General features: G+C 40.5%; 2 protein-coding genes across 2 annotated transcripts; both read right to left on the reverse strand.

Annotated features, from left to right (window-relative positions):
- Positions 1-452: 452 nt before the first annotated feature.
- LOC140951602 (beta-glucuronidase-like) lies at positions 453-9,894 on the reverse strand. Its single transcript, XM_073400890.1, has 8 exons — positions 9,578-9,894; positions 6,802-6,942; positions 5,893-6,077; positions 4,721-4,970; positions 3,897-4,073; positions 3,051-3,083; positions 1,955-2,057; positions 453-784 (listed from the first exon to the last, which is right to left on the reverse strand). The coding sequence occupies exons 1-8, from the start codon at positions 9,746-9,748 to the stop codon at positions 489-491; spliced, it is 1,356 nt and encodes a 451-aa protein (XP_073256991.1). The 5' UTR covers positions 9,749-9,894; the 3' UTR covers positions 453-488.
- Positions 9,895-10,274: 380 nt separating this feature from the next.
- On the reverse strand, positions 10,275-14,118 carry LOC140953235 (beta-glucuronidase-like). The gene is made up of 4 exons (XM_073402736.1): positions 13,896-14,118; positions 12,296-12,621; positions 11,089-11,271; positions 10,275-10,460 (listed from the first exon to the last, which is right to left on the reverse strand). The coding sequence occupies exons 2-4, from the start codon at positions 12,494-12,496 to the stop codon at positions 10,275-10,277; spliced, it is 570 nt and encodes a 189-aa protein (XP_073258837.1). The 5' UTR covers positions 12,497-12,621; positions 13,896-14,118.
- Positions 14,119-16,887: the final 2,769 nt, after the last annotated feature.

Genomic DNA, 16,887 nt, shown 5'->3' on the forward strand with positions numbered 1-16,887 from the left:
GCAAGGCGATGTACAAGTAAACAAAAGAATAAAACTACAAAATATATATTAAACAAATAGAGGTTTGGTCCGGAGCCCATCATTGTGGGCTCCTGGTTTGGTAAATTTAGGTTTAGCCCTCTGAAGAAGGTTTGTCTTTCAAACCGAAATATTGGGCAAATTCATTTTTAAATGTATATTTTTTGTTTTGTTCTTTTGTTTACTTGTGCATCGCCTTGCTTTAAGGATTTTTAGTAGTTCGCCGTTTATATTTTATGTCGAGATTTTCAAACTGAAATAAATCTCTCAAACTGACTTCCTTTCTATGAAACCAGTGCGAATGAAAATGAAATGATATTTCGCTCCGCTGTCACTCTACGTTTTCAACGTTTCAGTAGCCCCCACACATGCAAACATTCACTGATATTACCACGATGAAGAACATCTTTTATTATACAACTAACGTTCTCAAGTTTTGAAATCAGGATTCGTAGGGAAGGAATGGCTAATTATGGTTCATAGAAAACCATGATATGGTCAACAGAGCGTTTTCTGATGGTGGTGTTAACTCTTTCCTCTCGAATCAAAGCAGGCAGTCGATGTCGATTCTTAAAAATGATTGGGTATTCTGTACCAAGGCGAGGCTTAAATCTTATTAACGTGTCCAGTAACTCGTCACCAGTGAATCTCGGATGTGCGTCCATGGTTAAGGCTTGGTATCTCAGTCGTAGAGCATGCGCCGAGGCCTTCGGTTGTCTCTGACGAGTTAACAGCCCCTTTGTGTTAGCTGACATAGGATTGTAAGCTGAGGAGAACAAAAAGGACGCAAAACATTGCAACTTTAGGTTGATAAGCTTTAGTAAGTGCTAAACCAAACACAAACATTTGCAACTCTATCAATCTTTTAGACCTTGCTTTCCAAGGTTACCGAGACATCGCAAAACGAATAACTACCACCCCGCTGAATTCATGCCCAGGTCAGTGTAGGTAATTGCCTGCGTGGCAGGCGTTAAAAGGGGAAGGGGTAGGGGCTGAAGGGGGAATTTGGGCGCGCGAGAGCGTGTGGGGCTCCTCCCTCCTCCTCCGCGCGTGGTCTCGCTCCCTAATTCCTTTACCCTTCTCTCTCGAACGCCTGCCACGGAGGCTATGCAGGTAAATGAATTAAGACAAAGTCAGCAAAGTCAGTTGAAATAGTAGTGAAAAACCAAATAAAAACTGATTCAATCTCCAAATCTGATGGCTATGGGATGTTTGTAAGCATTGTTGTCAGTCTTTAATTTCCGGTGAAGTTTTGCTTCATACCGGCCGATGCCTATGAATTACAATTTTTAAATAAGCCCATAATCAGGATCTTATCCTTGTGTGTGAGAATTTGAAATTTGCGTAGTTTTGTAGTGATCATCTTTAATTTTGCAGTGAAAGATGGTTCATGCACAGATATCCATGAATGATTATGATAATAAATCATTACTGACACAAGGCCCCGTCCGCACCAACGGACGAAGCGTTTAGGCCTTCCGTCTACACTAATACGCTGCGCGGTTTCACCGAAAACGCATAGATTTAAAAACGCTCTTGAAAGTGGATCAAAACGAAAACGCATACATATCGTATTAGTGTTGACGGTCGCAAAATAAAAACGATGACCAAAAATATCGCAGGCGCGTGTGTTTGTAGCATGCCCATAGAGTTCAACTTACGTCACAACTTTCAATTCTATCGTTGTCGAACGTGTTAGTGTGGAACGTCGAAAACGCATCAAAACGGTAGTGTGCGCGCGCCGATCGATTCGTTTCTATATTCGTGTGGACTGGGCCTAAACTAATTACTGAAAAAAAATCCAATATCGTGAGTATTATTTTTTTGAGTAAAAATTGCTTTTAAATGAAAGAAAGTAATTTCCTTTACAAAGGAATAATTTTAAAACGTCGGGCCTCCTTTTCACCCATTAACACTGATTGTCTGTCTTACTTACATTCCAGAACGCTGTAGTCTGTAAAGGTCCAAATCATTTCTCCCACCAAAAACTCCTTTCTGAGTTTATCAAAGACGGGAAAATATTTCTTCATTGTATCCACCTGTAAAATAAAACAAATCAAAATGAACTTTATGCCGGCTGAAGAAAGACAAAAACCTTTTATGAATTGTCATTTCTGTTGGCAGTGCAGTAAAGATTTTGTTCGGGGGCCAGTTTCTTGAATAGTGAGCTTACGAAACGGGGCGACAGAAATAACGGAAAGACAAAACGTTCGTGTGTGACAAACGTGACAGGCCTATTACAAGGGCTAAGCGAGGGGTAGGTGGCAGTTTTTCCTAGAAGGCTTATAATGATCCTGATCAGAAACCTGTAAGAAGAGCTGGCCGGTGGATTCTGGGGGTGAGTTGTAATAACAGCAATGTGGTGGTGGTGGTGGTGGTGGTGGAGGTAATATAAAGAATATAAGGAAGAGGGGAAAATGAATTTTGGAGGAGAGGAAGGGGGATTTGGTAAGTAAGAACTTGTGCTGAGTGCTAGAAAGAGCACGATTTGCCCGTTAAGAATCAGTAAACCGGAACTAGAACAACTTGTTGTCTGCAGTGGACGATGAAAGCGGCAGGAAATAAAACTCTTAACTACGTTCTAGCTTAGTGATTTTGAGTCACGGGCGAGTTAGCACTTGTTCCTTCGAATGAAGCAAACAATAAATACTTTTCTTATTTTTTAGTCAACCATTCAAAAAGCAAGACATTCATCGATATTAACCCTGTCAAACCGGTTAAACCATCTAAAAATAGCATATGACCTTATCTTAATTAGATTCCTCCGCATTTTATTCATGAAAAAGAGATTCCTACCCCAAAAAGGAGTAAAACATCCCTACCACACTACTGATGATGTTAAGGTGATGATAGCGATGACATTTGATGGTAGTGGCTGGGAGAGCAAGAATTCGAAAGATGATAATGATAGTGAGGAAAGGGATTATCAAGCACACTGGACGCTATCAGACTACCTGCCTGCGTCGTAGACACTCTACTAAAACACAAATCGTGGAGGCGCAAGTAAAACATGGACCGGTGTTTTTTACTACCTGATACTCTTCTGAGTAAATCATAGACGGTTGCTGCAACAGGAAAGAAAATGGTGCTGATTAGTGACGAAGTAAAAACTGCAATACTGTTAGCTACGAGTGGTTTCTTTTTCCTTATTATTATTTATCCTCGCAATAAGTTGGAACGCTCATTCTCTCTTAGATCTGTTCAAGGTTGACGGGTTGCGCAGTGGAGAGAACACACGTCTTCACCAACATGGGAGGCGGTTCAGTGCTAATCCTAGTCATCCTAGTTCACCAAGGAACGAATGCTCTGGAACGATTTCTTGAGAGCTCGTAAGCTCTTGTGGGGGAAAAAACGTTCACATTTACAATCATTATATCCCAATAGCTATTATAAAAATCAAATACAATCATTATATCCCAATAGCTATTATACTGTCAATGACAATTTAGTCGCAACGTGCTCCTTATTTTTTAAACTTGAGAAATCTTTTGAATAGCATAAATAATAAAGACAGAGACTGGATGGTATTTAGTACTTATTGTCTAACTAAAACGCGCATGGGGGAGGAAAAAGTGCCATCACGAGGCTCACGAGGGACCAGGCGACACCCAGAGAGAATACAATGTTATTTCCCTTCTAAGTTGTCAATTTTCACAAGTACTCTCTCATTTCATTCCGTCCTTCCTTCCCCGAAGAATATAAGGGATTACTTGTAATATACTATTTAGTGGATAAAATAATAATTTTTCGTGTGGAGCTTCCGCTCTCTATCCTTCATCCGACCTTCGGCATCATCTTCAGAAAATGAAGCTCTACTGTCGTTTCAACCAAAAGGAAGAACACTCTAATGTATTATGTTATCCTCTGCTTCTGTTCACCTTATGCTTTCCAGCTACAGCGCTGCCCCCATACTCCGCCATGAGCACTGGTTTACTAAACACGTTATGTAAGCCACGTAGATCCTCTTCCAACGACTTGGCTATTAAGTCGGGCTGGCCTGGGTACCAATACCAGCCGTAATGACGGTTGAAAGAAATTACATCACAGAATTCAAGCTGAGGACAAGATTACAGAAGGCCGTGATTATTACCGAAATATCATTGGTTGTTTCTCAAAAGCACAGTTCAAATGCCGTAAAGTTCCCTGGATAGCCTGGGCCAACTAAGGAGTTAATGGGCCTTCTTTTTGTCTTACATATCTTTTTATGTTGAAGTCTCCCGGAAACGGGTATCACACATTAGAAAGCCCATGCGTTACTAACAGACCAATGCACTTAGACCGCTGCATAACAAGCGTTAGTCTGAGAAAACAGCCAAAATTTCGAGACGCCACTACTTGTTTCCCCGCGGAATCACCTCTGAGGAGCGGGCACAGAAATTCTATACTGATGGCGTGCCAGTAACCGGACCTGGGTGGTGATACGTCCTCAGTATAGAATTTCAGAGCTCGTTCCTCGGAGGTCATTTCTCAGAGAAACTATTGGTGGCGTCCTTAATTGTTGGCTGTTTTCTCATACTTAACAAGCGTTTTCACGCGTCCACTTGTTTTTCGCTTTCGCCCTCTAATTTTCGCGCAACAACTCGAGCGGAAAAGCCTGCTACGCCGGGTACACTGGACTACTATGACGTCCATTCTCTATAAACTTTTGAATATTAACCATTTTAAGCAGCTCTATTAAAGTTGTCAATAGCGCTTAACGTACCGCAGAATCTTCAACCACTGACCATCTGTCTTCCGATGACGCCACGTATGTTACAGGTCGTTTTTGCATGTCTATTTCCTTAGTGAACTCCATCATTTTCTTTAGGTGTGACGTCATATTTTCACTCGGCCACGCCCACCGATGACTAGCAATAGACCACATAATCATCGAGGGGTGATTTTTGTCCCGCTGTACCAATTCCGTTAGCAGGTCGAGGTGTCGGTTTATGGTGTGATCTGATATGTCGTCCCTAGAAACACAAAATCCCTGTTAAGGAACCGGTCATTATTTATCGCCGCGGGGGGGGGGGGGGGGGGATTTGGGGCTAAACAAGGTGAAATTTAGCTGATCCCCCCTTTGAATGTTACTTCACTGAAGTGATCCCCCTTAACAACTTTTGATGACTTTCGCGATTTCCCCCCCACCCCTCATGGCTTCATTTTCGAAGCAAATTTGAGTGGTCCCTCCTGAATCCTTCCAAAGTTTTCAGTGATTCCCCCTTTTGGGCTGTAAGTTACGATTGATCCCCCGTTTTGTTCTCCTAAAAATCAAGTGATCCCCCCTAAAATCCTCCGTCCCCCGCCAGGCGATTAATAATGACCGGTCCCCCCTAAGCCAAACTTTCATTGAGCTATCGGCCAACGATAGCAAAGACACGAGGATTTAATTCGAATTATCAGTTAACGCATAGAAGACGAGAAGGTAAAGATCTTGAAAAGTGTCTTTCCACTGTCTCCTTTCCCTGTGTTTTGGTGTAAGGACTTCTCGAGTGAGCGAAAGAATCGATCATAGATGGTCAATTTCCTTTCTAATTTGGCAGATTAGGAAAAACGTAATTTTCCGGAATGAATAGATGGATGAATGAATGAATGAAAAAATGAACAAAATAAAAACAATGAGTGAATATATGAATGAATGAATGAATGAGCAGTTTAGTAAATGGATGAACTACCGAATGACAGAATCAAAACATTCAACAAATGACACCGAGTTACACTTATGGAAACGGTGCCATTATTGTTTTCTAGCAAGCATTCTGAAGTACATAAGGACAGACAGTGTAAGACTGAGGTAGGTATCTGCAGTCTAGCAAAATTCAGCATTATATGATATCGGTTATGTTGATTCAAAAGAATTGCTACTACAAGAGTGAAAATTTTACTTTCACGTACATAAAAATTTCCTTTGGTCCCACTGGAGGACTCTCGTCTATAACCACAATACCATGTCTGTCTGTAAGCTCCAGAAGTTCCTTTGGAGGTGGGTGCTTGGTTGTACGTATGGCATTGGCACCAAACCACTTCATCAGATTGAAGTCTCGTACCAAAGTGACGTAATCAAAGCCTCGACCTCGGATCTATTTATGGCCAAAACGTTGAGACATTGTAACAATACATGCATTCTAGTAAACAGTTTATCAGTTATTGTGGAGACCTCAGTAGTATAGTGGGAGTATTTCAGTCCCAAAACGTTAAGACATTATGTCGAAACATGCATTCTAACAAACAGTTTATCAGTTATTTAGGAGACCACAGTAGTATAGTAGAAGTATTTTAGTCCTCCTTTTGAGGGAAATCTCATAAATTGGAGGGTCTACTCTGTAGATCACTGAACTTTTACGTCATGTATCCAAGTTTTTTGTTTCCGCAACCTTTGATGTCAAGGATAAATAATTTTGCAAATTTTGAGTGACTATTTTCTAGTTTACGCATATACGATGTAAGCGTAAGCAAGGGAGCATTCACAGACGCATTGACGCCAGTCAATCATAAGAGCTCTTCGATGATAAAAGGCCCTAATGCAGCCTTGTTTCCAGGGTCATCTCTCTCTCTTCCTCGAGAAAAAAAGGGTCTTTCCCCTCAGTAAAATTAAGAGAGGGACCCTGAAACGAGTTTGACCCACATTTTCAACAAGTTACTGCGTCTGAGCATGCGCTTGTACTTACGTCATAGGAATAAACCAGCCCTTAAATTTCCACGGTGAATTTTTGTTTTCAGTGATACTTTCGTAAAGCATGTCATTAAGAAAACATCCATTTGAGAACTAAAACAATAACGACCAAACAGAAGATTATCACTTACCTCACTATCCTGTATTTTACCAAATCCCTTAAAGTAAAAAGGAATGTTATTGATGAGGAATCTGGGTCCCTCCACACGCACGGTCCTAAAGCCCACTGGGAGCCTATACACATCATGTATCTCCTTATATGAAGCAGTTACCTAAAAGAAAACAGTTAGACTTTTCGACCCTTCAGTCACATACATACAGCTATCTCGGGAAAAGTTGTCGGAAAAAATGGACACGCGACTATCCCGAAAGGTAATATGGGATGTGATCAATACACTGATACTGATACTGATACTTATCGCCAGCCCTCTGGCGATTTTTGCCAAAATCGCCAGTCTCCAAGGGGCCACTTTGGCATTCAATTCAAATCGTCGGGGGCTGGCGATTTTTCGCCATTTTCGCCATTGCATGAACTTTTCTGGACATAAGTGTCGAACTTACTGTTGTTGTTTTCCTTTAGCACTCCCAAGCATACGTCTATGGCCTCTTGTGCCATTCTTTCAAATTTCTTTGAAGAACACTGAAATCAAGACCACCCACAATACCTTTCGGGGATAGTCGCGTGCATATTTTCCGACAACTTTCTCGAAATAGCTGTATGCATTTGGGTAAATAGTAGTTGTGTGGTTCGCATTGCAATGGCTAGGTTGTTTTGGTGTTCTTCAATTTGTCTCTTTGCCGCATGTCGCTTTTCTTTCCTCACAGTGTAACAGATTTCCCCATTATCATCCAGCTTGATTTGTTCTACGAAAGTGTGGAGGGTCGTAGGTATGACTGAGCTTCTATATCCCCTGATATTTTTTGGTGTTGTTCTCTGTGGACTGTGACGCAATTGCCCTAGTCTATCACATTATTCTCATGCATGTGGACTGCGATGGCATGGTTGATGTTATAGTCCACTTTGTACATAACATTTGTAGAGGGAGACTTCTACAGACTTTAGGATTACGTGAAGAGAGGTGACACAACCAGAGTTTGGCAGTTGACGATGGTTTAATCTTTCCGTTGAAGTTACAAACTCCTCTTAGCTATCTCAGATCTCAAGGCGTAACTGTGAAGCTACTCACAAGAGGTTCTATTTATATTGAACAATTAAGTTAATTGATTTTTTACAGTTTTGCATGGCATTCATATGCAAGGAAAAGGTGTTAGTAAGAGTCAGAGTTTAGAAAACAAAAGGAACTGAAATGGAGTTGATTCCCGCTACGCGTGGTAGAAAAATACAGTGAAACCTGTATTAAGAGGACACCCTCGGGGAATGCTGTAGTGTCCGCTTAATACAGGGTGTCCGCCTAATACAGGTCATAACGTCATATGAGGTGTCAAATGCCATTCAAATGAACAATGGAAACGTTTAGAATACTCCCAGGGACTATGACGATATACGTTTGCATTAATTTCTTTATCAAAGAGGACCAATTGATCGTAGTACCATAAAGATAGATTACAACTCAAATTTGAAGAACTCAGATGAGTGAAACAAGCTCTATACAAACTAAACGAAATAGAATACCCTACTGTACTGTGAAACTAATAAAATAAGTTCGTCAAGTCACGTTTTTTAATGTAAAAATCGAAAAATTTGTGGGTGGCAATCTGTCGCATTTCCGGTGTCTGGCATGTTGGGTGGTAGAATTTAATTACAAGTGTCCGTTTAATACAGGTTGGCAACAATAGAAATGGCCATTTCAGGGTTTTTTTAGGTGTCCGCGTCCGCTTAATAGAGGTGTGCGCTTAATAAAGGTTTCATTTAGAGTAAATAAGGGAAAAAAATTGGGGGACCTCGGCTACTGTCCGGATAATAGAGAGCGTCCGCTTAGTACAGGTTTCACTGTATCTCCATACCCAAATTCCTTTACAGGGAACCAAAACGATAGTTTGAAAGAAACTAAATTTTCCTAAGATTGTGTCGAAAGAAATTCTAGTTTGAGGTCAGAAAAGTAAGTGAAATTTGACTAAAACTGGTCAACTGAGAACAAAGAACTCGAAAGGTGTTAGGACGCGTGGCCTTAGGTTAGATTTTAATGAGATAAGGAAATCTGATTATGATTCAAGTTTGGAAGCGAAAGTGAGAACCAACTCCAGGTTTAAGTTAACGAACTTCGTTTACAGGAAACGCTTGTTTTCCTATTCCACAGCTGAATACATCTACCTATTTCTATCTTTTGCTCTTGTTTCTGTGTTTCTTAAATAAGCTTGAAGGGGTGTTTCTTAACCTCAGTTAAACCTTTAATTGTGAAAGACTGAAACTACACTTGTGATGTTTCCTACTATTAATCGTGCGTTCAACTTCTATTTTTTGATTGATTCCAACACCAAAGAGGACGGTGCAAAAATCATTTAGCCAAGGCCTTAACTGACCAGCAAAGGTTTGCTCGTAGAATCTAAAGTGTGTCCAGCTGGTCTGATAGCTTGTAAACACCATCCTTTGTCCCTTAACAAAAGATATTTGAGATATGGTGGAACTTTTGATTTCCGAACCGACCCAAAAACAGACTTATTTATATATATCGCTGAATAAAGTTAAAATGTCCAACACCTAAATAAATAGAATAAACTGAATAAATATTAATGATTACGAAGAGAAACGCATACAATGAAGCAGACTGAACAAAAACTTACCCTAACACATTTTCTCTCTGATCATTTTTCAAATAAGAAAGCTACTTAAATTGTGTAGGTAATTAAAAATGACTATTGATTTTCTCTTTAGTTATAAAAGTGAATCTTTACAACTTTGTTAAAACGAAAAGCGGAAGTTGAAAATTCTCTTCATATTTACTTTACCTTTAATGTATAAAGATAACCTGGTGTGTCGCTCATACCAATCGGCCACCAAAGGGTAGGGTTATCCACTGTCATCTCCCCTCTGAAAATCTTTTTGCCTCCAACAGAAGCTGCCACTCTCCCCTGTCTGTCCAGTAACTCGTAATTCATAATGATCTGATTCTGTTTCATGTGCTCGTCTACGTCAACTTTTGTTATGAATTTTATGGAAGCCTTGTTGTAATCATGGTTAGTTGTGTAAGTGATGTCAGATATGTATACTTCCGGGGTAGTGTATAGCTTTACCGAACCATGGATTCCTGCGAAATCCACATCTATGATGTATTCATTAGATGAGTCGCAGTAAGATGACCTGACGAATTTACAGTCAAATGTTTATAAACAGACTCCTTAATACTACTCACTAAATACTATTCACGCCTTCCCTTCTCCGAAAAACGACTTTGACGAATTCAAAAGTAAATAAGGGATATTCGAGGTTTCTAGCGCAGCGCGACACACTCTTTTAAGGAGTTTGAATTCCGGTCGCCTATGGGCTCCCTCAGACGGGTATGCAGCTATTGTAAGAATTACAACACTGTAGATCATGGAAATATCTCTGAGGCCTGAACGGTCACCTGCATGAAATTTTATAATAGTTTGTTCTCATTGCACGATTAGAACGTATTGGTACATTGTACATTCCTATATAGTTTATTTACCTGCTGGTTTCGCTCCCAAACTTTCTTGGCGGCATGGAAAATAGCAAAGTATTATTCACGGCTACTGTCAGTCGATAAGAGTTTCTATGAAGACTTTTAATGGCCCGCACTTCTTTGGTAATATCAACCTCAAATGGCAAATCTCCTCCCTCGTGCTCTAATATCTCTCTGTTGTTTAACCACTGAAAAGATATTAATATAAGCTGCTACCTTCACTGCAGTACTACAGGTGTTCAGGGTGGGAAACATAGTATAAATGTTCTGGTGACAGGGACCTTTTTACTCTTACCGAGGTGGTTCTTCTTTTTAGGAAAGAGGGAGGCACCTGTCTTACTTGCACGATGTCCTTGTGTTGCTGTTGCAACACGTTTTGACTATAGGTACTGGGGACAAGGACCCAGCAGTGTACAGGACTCGTGTTATGTGATATGTTTCGTGATTTGTTTCTGGTGCACGACTTAGCCGTCCATGGTGTCTTAGCTCAGACATCAGAGCGCCCAGATGATGTCTGGCTCATTAGCCATTAGGGATTCGAATCCAGTCGCGATCTGAAACTCGGATGCTCTTAATTAGTCCCACACTTGCAATTGTGACATGAAGAACTTTTTATGTTTTTATCCTTAATAAAGAAGTTCTGAAGTTCTCCATCTAAAGGAAAGTTTGCAAAATAGAAAAACTCATACTATACGGTCAAGTCGTACTTTTTCTACTTTGATCTACTTTGCTTTACCGTTTTGTTAATTAATCATTCGGGCCTGGCCCTTTTGCTTAAAAGGAACCACAAAGGGTTCCCTAACACCCTTAACTTACCACTTTACAATGGTAAAACACGCTTTCAAACCGCAAAATCACTTTTTTGGGGGTGGTTATCCAGGACGGTGGCACATAAAACACCTTTTCGTACCAGACCCAGCCAATGAAGTCCCTGAGCCATCGCTCTTCGGTTATGTCATTGTAACTTGAGGGAACTGGCATCGACAAGACTTCCCCTCTCTGAAATAATCCATAAAGAAATTAAAGGAAGCTTAATTGCGTCGAGGAACATCACAAACCTAAAATTAGTAGGGCCGATTTTTCAAGTCCCGTGTGCCTGTTATGACACTGGAACTTGAAAATCGACTTGACATCATCTCATTTTCAGTCGCCTAGAAGCTGAATGTTTATCATGGAGTATTGAAGGTTCCTTTAAGGACTGATTTTTCACAGAAAACAAACAAACAAAACAAAACAAAATGTCAAATTCCCGTGGATAGCACTGACGGTTGCCGATGACAGTCATGCAAAGAAGAGGCGATTGCGCATGTGCGCACAGGTAGTGGCTAGTTGCTCACAATGACCCGAGTGTTCTTCAGGTCCTTCAGTTGTGGTGCCTGCAGAAGTCCAAGCTAAGAAATGCGCGCGGTCTTTATTTCATGATATAAGCTGCGGATCACTACCTTTCTGAACACATTGAGGGCTTTTTAGACCTCCTCGTTCCGAAGCAATAATGTAAGCAGACACATTTTCATAACATTTGGCTATATTACCGGGCGGAAACATGTCATTCACCGTCTCAAGGCAAAACTTAAGGGGGATGATGCAATTCTATAACTTTTAATGCCTAAAATCCGATTAAAACGTTCACTAGATTAGTTATCCATTCCCCTCCTTCCTATAGTGCTTTTAGGGCTTTCAGCATGTTACCATCTTATTGCGGGGATTGATTTACAAGTGCGCACCTGTGATTAAACGTCCTTTAACGGGAATCCTAACCTTAATCCTAACACTTTCTTCCACAAACGCACGTGCACCTACAAATAAAATCCAGCTTCATACTTTCTTGTCAATTTGAATTCGCTATATCGTGGACTACAATGTAAACATTTTTGAAGTGCACTAGTATTCAAACAAGTTCAAGGTCTTTTCCAAGCTCTAAAGCCAATAAGGCAACCCCATCTTTTTCGCTGGGAGAGCGTCAGCGAGGTTTGAAATAAGGGTGAAATCAGCATAGTGCAATCCATCAATGAAGAACGTTTACCTCTGCCAAGGGTAACGAGTACCACATCTCTTCAAACCCGACAAAGGAAATATCCGCTCTAAAATCCCACATCCCGTCCAAAGATTTAACCTGTCGCGTTTCTGTCTCCCTGGGAAAAAGCATTCCTTGAGAAAGGTCTGCTGCGACATGACAACTCCACAGAAGGGTCAATAGCGAGATACTACTAGTCGTCAAAGACATTTTAGGCCTGGTTTGTTTACTTCATTGTCTTTTTTGGTGAAATATTTGACCTTCCACCCGTTGGATACTTGTCGCCCTCCAAGTAAACAAAACGTTAACAATGCTCGGTTGAATAAAAGCACTTTCTGAGAGCAAAAGATAACATTCTAAATGTTATGATGTTATCTGTAGATGTTATATGTTTTATCCTTTTAAATAGAACATTCTCCATGCTCATAATCAGGGGCACCCAACGACGGTTTCCTCCAAAATGCAGGTAACACTTTTTAGGCTATCCAGAGAACTTTTAGATTCTAAGTGGCGCTATATAATTTGTCGCTGTTCGGTCATCGTAGGGGAACTTGAGTCTTTTCGAAATTACAAGGGCTTGAGTATTATTTTCCCGAAAATTTTAGATGAAATTTGACGTATCACGAAAGTGAGACATTTTCTGATTTCTCTCTCCATTGCATTTTTGAATCCGGAAATGTTCGCTTTCCTTTCACTCTGCAAAAAATAGCCTAACTTGGGAAGTGAAAAGTGAAAATAAACTTCAGAAGACTCGTAGGAAATTTATTAGATAAGCTTCGAAAATTGTACGTGAGTGCAACGGTCATCTAGAAATTTTTAGCCCTCCTCAAGTACTAGAAAGTTCTAGGCAATATTTGCTTCTCCGAGCAGATATTTCACAGAAAAACGGTCGTTGGGTGCCTCTGAATAATGAATTTATAATCACAACTGAACAGGTGATGTTATAAGTAAACCGGGAAAAGAGTTTGTAGTGATCAAGGTTCCTAAACAAAGCAAATGGATTGGACCGAGATCTTATTACTTATCGATCTGAGGACCACTGGCTTCAGGCGGAAATATTTGGAGCACTTTCTTTCACGCTATGATAAGCAGACGCCTACGGTTCAAGCCACGCTCATGCGAGCATCTGATCCCAGATTTCGAATACATCCATTACGTGCAACAAGGGCGGATCCAGAAAATTTACAAAGGGAAAACCGGGACACTTGCCAACTATATAGATACTATTTCTTTTACTAAGAAATCTTTATTTAAAAAAAATGTTATAGACAAAGGGGTGGCCGCTCTTTCCTCGACCTCACCCCTTAATCCGCCCATGTGTAATATATATTTAAAAACATAACAATATACTTTGATTGAAGAAAAGTTATCGTTCTCTCTATCTATGTGAAACACTGCTTTTGCGAGAGCCATTATTGACAACGCCGCTGTATGATCGATGCTTTGAATTATTCACTCCCCAAATTGACCGAACCAAAACTAAAAGAAACTTTCCAAATTTCATTTTCTAAAATACTGAAAAACAAACGGGTATCACGTAAGTCGAAGTAAGTTTTATCGAATGGCCACACCATAGGATTTCGTCCACAGTGATGAAAGTTACAAGTACCTTACATGCACTGCGACTTCATCATTTAAGGCTCTGGGTCGACTCTGGGATTGAAAGGGTTAAAATGAATTTAATTCTTTCCAACACGACGCAATGTCGTGAAAAGCAGACCGTGACGATGTCTTATCCGATGAGCTGAAGAAATCTTTGAACGCGTAGATATGCCACCAGCCTCTGAGACACTTATACAGAGGACCTTATCGAACGTTAGCCGGTTCCTGGGAAAACTAGGACAGAAAAGCTTTTTTATTTGTAAGTTTGTAAGCCCCTCCCAGCCCCCCCCAAAAAAGAGAAAGAAAGAAAAAAGAAAGAAGAAACGAGAGCAGAAAAAAGACAAACACAAGTTTTAGAAACAAACGATTTTTTCTCTTAAACTTGGTAGAGTCAAGCCTCGAAAATCTAGGGAATTCATAAAAGTGATCAGCGCAATAAGAGTTGGTCGTTTATGATGGACTTAGCTATTAAGATTGTCCGGCGCTTTGGAGACTCCAAAGTAAGAATTCAAGAGTCATATACATTGCTGAATCTTACTGAAGTAACTGACAGCCCTTTGAAAAACCCGGCTCTGATGAAGAGTCCTATATAAATGAGGTAATGTTCAACACTTTTAAGTTAGACCCAACCTGCCACGCTATTTGTTATCTTTTTAAAAGGTTAAAACTTTAAGCGCATCAATTGAATTCCAAAAATAACGAACAAGGTTTGTTATTGAAGACTATATTTAAGCCCTGGAGCTGTTTTATGGCGTCTTTTGCAAAGGATGGCAAGGATTGAGATGGATTGAAACTTGAAAAAGCTGGGCTAACATTTTCAAGTTTTAATGCTATGCCTGAAGTAAAAAATCACTAACCAAAAAATAATTGTGGTGAGTGCTCCTGATGAAATTTTTTGATATCGTCCTCATAAAACTACACGCAGGAGCATTTTGTGTTTGAGTAAAGACACTAATATTAATGACTTTTTCACAGAATCCTAAAACAGCAATATCCTCGTTTGAACACAGTTGAACATTTGGACTTCATTTCTCTGCCAGAATATTAAAAACGTGTTGTCTGTCAGTTACCATGTCGGCCTATGAATTTGCAAGTCCTTTGGGGCTTTGAATCGTATAACTTCTATTTCAGCAATGTAGACACAACGTTATACAATGAGAACTATAAAATGGACCACAAGGTTTATCGACTGATGTACAACCGACCATCGGAGGTATCATTCCTTGATAGTTAGCTTACTAAGAATTAGCATGGTCATGGTAGGTCTTCACCATTGGGGGTGAACAGAAAATTGCAGTAAATTATGACGTAAATATTTCCATTTCGTGTTAAGAAATAGGGCAAAAGTCTGTGACAAGTGGCAAGAGTACAAGCTATCAAAAAAATAGAGAAAATTCTCCAAATAATAGCGATATATAGCCTTTATTGTTCCCGACACCTCCTGCACTAGACAATGACAGGTGAATTGACTTCCAATGCTTTTCTGTATCCACTGTAATTAGGAAAATAAGATGTTTCTGACCGCAACGGCCAACTTTAATAGGAAACCTTCTTTGGTCGGCCAATGATCCAGATCTGAAAGGGTGTTCCTGGGATCCGGGATTTGACCAAAATACAGTGAGGGATTCAGGAGAAGTTTACGGGTAAGGGATTTGACTGCTACCCGGGAAGTGGGATTGGCTAAAATTTAATGGGCACGGGATGTGGGATTTGGAAAGAAACGATATTCGGGATAGGGATGACAGAAGTTCGGGATGCGGGATTCTCTTGGAAAAGGAGCGGGAATGCGCGCTCAGCACCACCCTTTCCAGGTAAAGAAGGCCCAAACGACGGCAGCTTATCCCGGTTTCCTTAGCATGTAGCATGCCTGGGAGTATTGCTACTCCCCCTGGAAGGGATGCTGGTCTATCGTACTGTTGCCCCCAGCAGTATATCCCCGATACTCATTTACACACCTGGGCCCAGTAGTTCGAAGGCCGATTAGCGCTTAACCAAGGGTTAAATTTAACCCAGGTTTCTTTTTCTTTTGTTCAAAAGCATTTTCTCCGACAGTTTTCTCTGTTATTTCTAAAAGCATCCAATCATCAACTTGTTGACAGAAAGAATTAAACTGAATTTACTTTTTAAGCATTCAGATCTGATTTCAAATTTCGCACTAACCCTGGGTAATCTTAACCCAGCTTTGAACAACTCGGCCCTGGGTGAAGAGAGACAGTGGGAGTAAAGTTCCTTGTCTGAGGAAACAACGCTTGAAATCCGGACCTCCAGATCCGGGGTTCGAAGTGTTAACCGCTCGGCCAAAAACGCCTCTACCCACCCTTTCGAGACCTAAATAATTAGGTCTGATCCTTATACATTTCTGGGGAAACTGCCCACCAGCCCCTCCCCTAAACCATCATTAACAGGTACTTCTCACTTAGGGCAAAATGTTGGCTTGGGGGGGGGGGGGGGGGGCGGGGGCGAGTAGGTGGGTAGTTTCCTAAAACGTATCATGATCCATCATGTCTATTGATGGACATTCTTATGACAGTCACGAGTATCTTACGTACAGTCAACGGTTTAGTCATGAGATAATAATGACACTTTTCTTAGAGATTTTCAGCCAGACTAGGTAAACTTCAAGAGTACTTGACGTCCTGTTTTGGTATGCTTATTTTCAGTTTGAGGTTTTCAATGCGGCCAATATGGATGATTCATCTTGCGTTTTAAGTTGATTTAAATGTTCAAGTGGTCATAAGTAGACTTGCTACTCGTCGACCTCTCATAAGTTCTAAAAAAAATTTAAAGGATTTTCGAAAGTCTACGCCATAAGGTTTTCCAAAGTTTACTTGATTTCTTCAGGGACCGAGTTTGTACACCTGCTATCTTTTGACATTTTAGACATTATGACGTCTTCTCTCTGATCTACAACGGTGTCGAGAGAATAAATAATGAAAACTTGTCGATTTGTTGAAAGTCCCCATCAAGCGCTGTTTGCATTTTCGATAATTTCTAGTTCA

Source organism: Porites lutea, chromosome 11 (assembly GCF_958299795.1).
Source record: "Porites lutea chromosome 11, jaPorLute2.1, whole genome shotgun sequence".
NCBI lineage: Eukaryota > Metazoa > Cnidaria > Anthozoa > Scleractinia > Poritidae > Porites > Porites lutea.

What these genes read in the sequence shown, in the direction of transcription:
- LOC140951602 (XM_073400890.1), bottom strand. Translation starts at nt 9,748, where the DNA reads ATGAAACAGAATCAGATCATTATGAATTACGAGTTACTGGACAGACAG. An exon ending in CAGTGGTTGAAGATTCTGCG is followed by an intron (nt 4,074 to 4,720) that starts GTACGTTAAGCG and finishes TCTTGTCCTCAG; the next exon opens with CTTGAATTCTGTGATGTAAT. An exon ending in AGACTACAGCGTTCTGGAAT is followed by an intron (nt 785 to 1,954) that starts GTAAGTAAGACA and finishes TGTTCTCCTCAG; the next exon opens with CTTACAATCCTATGTCAGCT.
- LOC140953235 (XM_073402736.1), bottom strand. Translation starts at nt 12,496, where the DNA reads ATGTCTTTGACGACTAGTAGTATCTCGCTATTGACCCTTCTGTGGAGT. An exon ending in ACTCGTTACCCTTGGCAGAG is followed by an intron (nt 11,272 to 12,295) that starts GTAAACGTTCTT and finishes GGATTATTTCAG; the next exon opens with AGAGGGGAAGTCTTGTCGAT. An exon ending in TGTTTTACCATTGTAAAGTG is followed by an intron (nt 10,461 to 11,088) that starts GTAAGTTAAGGG and finishes ATATCTTTTCAG; the next exon opens with TGGTTAAACAACAGAGAGAT.